General features: G+C 43.0%; 1 protein-coding gene across 1 annotated transcript in view; it reads right to left on the bottom strand.

The window, feature by feature from the left end:
* actmap (actin maturation protease) overlaps nt 1-4,948 on the bottom strand; it is a 7,590-nt gene extending 2,642 nt beyond the window's left edge. The window contains exons 1-7 of the mRNA XM_020624522.1: nt 4,783-4,948; nt 4,461-4,657; nt 2,340-2,408; nt 1,986-2,110; nt 1,473-1,602; nt 1,220-1,290; nt 6-333 (exon numbers count right to left, since the gene is read on the bottom strand). Of these exons, the coding sequence (XP_020480178.1) occupies nt 6-333; nt 1,220-1,290; nt 1,473-1,602; nt 1,986-2,110; nt 2,340-2,408; nt 4,461-4,630 (893 nt within the window). The 5' untranslated portion in view covers nt 4,631-4,657; nt 4,783-4,948. The remainder of the gene's footprint in view (nt 1-5; nt 334-1,219; nt 1,291-1,472; nt 1,603-1,985; nt 2,111-2,339; nt 2,409-4,460; nt 4,658-4,782) is intronic.
* Nucleotides 4,949-6,000: the final 1,052 nt, after the last annotated feature.

Below are 6,000 nucleotides of genomic sequence, written 5' to 3'. Positions count from 1 at the left end.
CCTGCTTCTGTGTCCTCGTGTGGAGCAACACCGCCTGTCCTGCCAGCCCTGCCTCCACGCCTCCTTGTGGAACAACATACTGGGTTCCATCACTGGCTCTCTGAGGGTCCATTGTCCTCAGCTGTTCATTGCTCTGAGTGACGCTGTCCAAACTCCACAGCTGGTAGCGCAAGCTTTTACCTTGCTTAGCCAGGATGTAAACCTCTCTGAGTCCTGCGCTGCCGACAGGACAGGGGCAGGTGGTGTCGCTGGGCAGGTAAAGCCATGACAGAGTGGGATCAGGCTGAATGTGCTCTTGTCCCACGCTCCTCTGGTCTAAACCGAGAAGAACACCTGGAACAAACAGAGGTTTCATAGAGCAAGATTACCAGTAAAACCACACTTATTTTCAAAACATTCAGTTTCATAAAGGTGGTTTAAATAGGTCTGACCTCACGTACCATGTCCCTCACGAGTAGCCCGTGGGTCCCGGTGAGGCTAGTTACTGTACCAGGCTTAGCTTCACCCCAGATTACAATCAATCTGTCAAGAGTGATACTGTTTTCTCCACAGTTCTTTACCGCTGCACTGTGTGTGTGAACATGAGCCTGTTTCCAGTACATGTAAAATTTATGTCGCATACCAACACACGTACTCGGTGGCATCATGAAACTCTGGGGTCCGCACAGTAAAACATCAGCACAGTATTTCAGTCAAGACTTCAGTCAGCACTTTTAAACGCACTGAAATTAAACTAAAGCAGATAAACTGCTGCTTAATATTAAATATTTTAGCTATTTTTAAATTTTTTTTTTTTTAATTCAGAAATCCCTTTATTAAAAATGCAGAAAGCGGCAGAACATAACCGAAGATACTTTCACCATATGGAGGCTGTTATGTCACATGTACACGCCAAGTAACACAATCCAACTGACAGGAAACATTTCTTAAATAAGAGAAAATAATTTCTTTTATTGCTATAAAATAAATGAGACGGGTTTTCTGTAAAATTTTCTCGCCATATAATTCGGTCTTACCCGTCTTCTTCACTGTGAATTGTGATCAGCCTTTGATGCCTCAGGTCTGTTTCATGAAATAAACCAGACTCATCCTGGACTCCTTACATTAGCTTTATGAAACGGACTGATCCTGGTTCAGTTAGTTTATTCATACAATAAGCCCTGCTTTTCTGAACCACCTTAATGAAACATAACTCTGCTGAGTGAGCGACCACACTTACCTGAAGCGACGGCCCAGTGCGCCCTGTGGCCGCTACGCTGGCACGGCTCATGGTTGTAGTCCTCATCATATCTGTATACTGTCAAGGAATTTTATCCTGTAATCTTTTCTCTTATTTCAGATAGCATGGCCTGACCTATGTAGGATTTTTGAGGCGGATGCAGATATTATTTTTTTTTAATCTGATAATATAACAGCCATCAGACTTTTGTTTGTTTTTTTTACACAGATAACATTGTTTGAGTCCAGGATACGGGATGACAACAGGCTGCCTCCCCCACAGGTGTGTGATGATGGCTGTAGCATTGTTATTGTTTAACCCTCCCAACAGCAGTTCTGCCTTACAGCCACAGGCTTCTTCCGCCAGCAGGGCCATGTTGTTAGCTGACAAAAGGAAAATCTTATCACTAATATAAACAAATACCACAAAGTCAACACTGTATGAAACTGCAGTTTACCTACTTGCAATAAATAAAGATTGAATCACCACTAAAACTAATAAGTTACATAACTTCCACATGTTTTTAAGTACACTCGGTTCACGGAGCCAAATGTGTTATTTGCACTTCAGGCAACACCTGATGATGTCGAGGTATTTATTTTTCTTTTGGGAGGCTCCAGTGCTTTTCAACGTTATCAGAAGACGTCTACTGCACCTCAACAGAAATGAGTAATCCATTATGATACAAAAATACCCCTGTTTGTTTTTGTTTCCCGGTGTACTGTTTAAAATGACTGGGCCAAAACAGTTCACACACTTTTGTTACCTGAAAACATTTCCCCATGTACCGTGTATCCCCTTCTCTTCGCTGTCTGAACCAGTGTTTCCATGTCAATACGCAGCTGTGGCTGTCGAAGTTGAGCAGCCATCCACAGAGCCACCAGACCACACCTAGAAGGTAAATGAACAACACACCCACAGTTAGGACATGGAAAACATGTCATGTTTAATGGCTTGAACATAAAAGGACTTAGGTTCAAACAAAACTTACAACAGCCCCATTATACATACAACTGTAGTGGTAAGAGTTTGTTACGTACTGTAAGTACAAATACACTGCAAGTAAAATACAGATCAAGGTGTAGCTTGACAAACATGAAACCATAGTTTACTGACTTACTGTGGACCATCTTGGATGAGGGAGGGCACATATGTGTTCACCAGTATCCACTGCAGGTCCTTCCTAAACCTGAAGCAAAACAATAATACATGCTATTCCATGAGAACAACTGTTTGCCTCTTCAAACAGCTCTGGGACAGCTGGTAGCTCATAAACTGTGATAAGTACACCAACACCTGTACGTTAGCTAGGAAGAGGCTGGGTAATGGCGGTTGAGTAGTGCCAGCTTTTAGCCTAGCATGGAGTCCCCCGCGCTTGCCTCACTTGCCCCTCTGTCTCCGGGTCGCTCTCCAGATTTCAGCCTGCTCACTTGTGCCTGGTGCTCCGGGGGCTCCCTGAGGCTGATGGTGGTTGTCGTCGTCGTTGTTGTTGTTGTTTTTGCGGGAGCGGACAATGAGTTGTAGCTCCGGTGGTATTATAGTGGTTAAAAACAAACAAGGTACCAGTCCAGAGGTAATATGTAATAGAATAGTATGTAGTTCATATATAGATATTATTTGTAATAGTTATGTAAGGGTGAGCTAAGTGTTTATGTAAGCTTGATTTGTTTCTCTTCTCTTCTCTTCTTTTGCTCAAGCAAGATTATCTTGACTTGTGTCTTCCCTGTTAATTTATGGGTAAACATCCAGAGCAAATTCCTCCTTAAATGGGGAATGGACATACGTAGCTTCAGCCTTATGTGAACGGTTTGTGTGCTCTGTTCATGTTTAGAAAAAGGAAATGTGCGCTCAGGCAAGGCTGTTTAACTGCGAGAAGATAAAAGGTTAGGACAGCTGTGGGTTAGAAGGAGAAGGAATGATGGTGCTGCAGTTGTGAGTGTGCTTTTGGACCCGGTCAGGGGGACTCTGGACTGACTGTACCTTGTGACCAAGACTGACTGACTCTGTGACAATCTCCTTATTTAATTCTGTATCTATTCCACTGCAGGAGGAGCGATTCTGTTCTCTGTTCCCTAACTACCAGATTGCTTATCTAACTACTATCCTGTTCAGAATAATTGTAATATTAAATGATTATTTAAATTGGGATGATTTGTCTGAATTAATTTAGTCTGTATCAGATTCTAGATAGTACAAATCTTGGTGTCATGAATCTGGAGTTAGGGACAGAGGGATGACTGAGAAATGTGTGTATTGCAATTTCTTGTTGTGTGGATGCTGTAAAGCTGCTCCCATGCAACATACATTCTCTATTATATTCTTTTATTGTATTGCTGCATTTGTTGCTGCCTAAAGTGTCCTAGATTTTGCATTACGACTCTGCTGCACATGCTGCTCCCATGCAGCATACATTCTGTTATATGCTTGTATATTTTTTCTACTATTTTGCTGCATCTGCGCTGCTTAAAGTGCCTTAGATTTTGTGTTATTTATCTACTTTATATTTCATTTGTATTTTGTGGCATTCATGTGGACGGCAAAGTAAGAATTTCATTGTACAGGGAAACACGTTTCCTAATGTGCATTTGACAAATAAAGACTTTGAACTTGAACTTTGAACAGACAGCGGTGATTTCTCAACAACCTACATGCTCTCATACAAAATCATAATTATATCAAAACTATGTCTTTCAGTGTAAATCTGAGACTGTGAACTACCTGTGCTGGTTAGTTCATCTATGGGGTAACCCCTAAAACGCCTTGGTCATGATCCAGCTAACTGTTTTCAGCAGTGTGAGTTTTAAGGATTGTCCAATCCTCAACAATGTAATCTGGATAACTCAGTTATCTGCAGACAAGTGACAACCTAACATGAAGTGTCTCAGTAAAGTGTTGGGTCACCAGCTGCCACCAGAACAGCTTCAGTGCAGGGTTCTGGTAAGTGTCATTAAAAGAGCATGACAATATGTCAGATGGTGAATACGGAAACTACTGCAATGCTCGAGGGGAAGAAGACGCACGTGCAGAAATTAAGATGTTTGGATTGAAAATGTATTCAGACTCCAAAAGAAGATGACTGTGGGCCCACCACCTGCAGGAGGATCCGTAAGGGGCTGGTGCACAGTGGATTGGGCAGCAGTCGAAGGCAGGGGCCCCGATGACCCGATCTCTGGACACGGAGACTAGCCCTGGTCAAAATATATTTAAGTTAAAAAGTTGATTTCCTCATTGAAAACCTCACCTGCTCTCCCTCTGGCTGAGCAGGAAGCGGGCCTCTGTGTGGTCCCCCTCCACAGGACTCCTTCTGCTCGCTATTGTCTGATACAGCTTCTTCTTGGGTGCTGACGCTGGAGAAGGCGGCGGTGGAGCTGGAGCAGGTGGAGGAGGTGGGAGCGGACAGTCCACTGGCATTTTCTCTGAGGTCCTTTTGGGTCAGCCCTGACAGAAGTGCTAGCACCGTTAGCATTTTGTGAGACACTGCAAGAGGGCAATATGCAACAGCTGTGTTGATAGCAAATGTCTGTAAAGATACACTCGACCACCCCAGCATCCATACGACCTACCAGATCGGCTTTCACTCTCTTACAGCCAGCTGGAAGATTAGCAAAGTATTTCAACTCGACCCTGAACAATATCTGGGTTGGTGTCTACGTGCATATATCCCGTTATTTGGATCCCCTACACATCTTTTTCAGCTTAGCACCACTCCCTACAACACAGATTATTATTATTCTTTCAGCAGTGTGAGTTTTACTAACATGAACTTTACTACTTCTTCTTCTTCTTCTTCTCCTCCTTCTCCTCCTTCATCCTTTACGTCTTCTTCTTCTTGCGTTTTACTACCAGGCTACAGACCGACGTATGCCACCACCTCCTGTACCGGAGTGTATAATATCATGGCTAATCTACAGTACGTACAGTGTACCCTGCTATTTTCGTCACTTTTAATAATTTATTTCTTAACTAGTTTTAATATATTAGTGTGTGTATTGCTCCTCTGGGCCACCACGGTTAAGCCCCCGGTGGGAGTTGGCCTATATCAGACGCTGGATATCTCTTTGGCTTCTGTCTGTTTGTGAGTGTTCTTAAATGATACTGTATTACTATGTTATTATTATTATTATTACCCTATAAGCCCTGCGCCTGTTTTGGGGATTTAAATCGACGGCGCCTCCCCGAAATAAAATGTGTATATCTCCACGGTGTATTTGGTTACTGTCGGTGTCAAACGAAAGGGAACACTTGTGAGATTTGTCAGGTGGTGTAAATACCTTTCGATGTTTTGTTTTTGAAGGGTAAATAAAGATGGAACACGGAACAGCCAGAGCTGACGCTCTCCTCATTTGCGGGACAATAGCTTGGTCCCAGATTTCCGCATACAGACAAATGAGCCCTCATTGGATTCCTCTCGACCTATAGAATGAGGCTATCGAGTTTGTGGAATTATTGACAGTATCGTGGACCAATGGCAGTCGAGAAGACCGCACCATAGGGGGAGGGGTGTTTCTGGCCAGCACCAATGTAAACCTGTTTCTATCCAGCCAGAACCCCCCTATCCTTGAAATAATAGTATTTTCCAAACCGACGCCATTTTGTGAGTCAGGAAATGCAGTGTCAAAGGTAAGATGAGAAATTTCGCTGTACTTTTCGCGAATCGATGTCTGTTGTTGAAGTTTGTTGGCTTGTATCTCTGTAACGCTTTTACGTAGCGTTTTTACCGATGCATTTATGGAATCTGTGAAGTGTGGGCTTTGTTTTGATGGATTATAGTTTGTAAAATA

The sequence above is a fragment of the Monopterus albus genome, unplaced genomic scaffold, assembly GCF_001952655.1.
Source record: "Monopterus albus unplaced genomic scaffold, M_albus_1.0 scaffold328.1, whole genome shotgun sequence".
In the NCBI taxonomy this organism is placed as follows: Eukaryota; Metazoa; Chordata; class Actinopteri; order Synbranchiformes; family Synbranchidae; genus Monopterus; species Monopterus albus.
The sequence above is the reverse complement of the archived record's forward strand: the minus strand, read 5'-3'. Positions and strand labels throughout refer to the sequence as shown.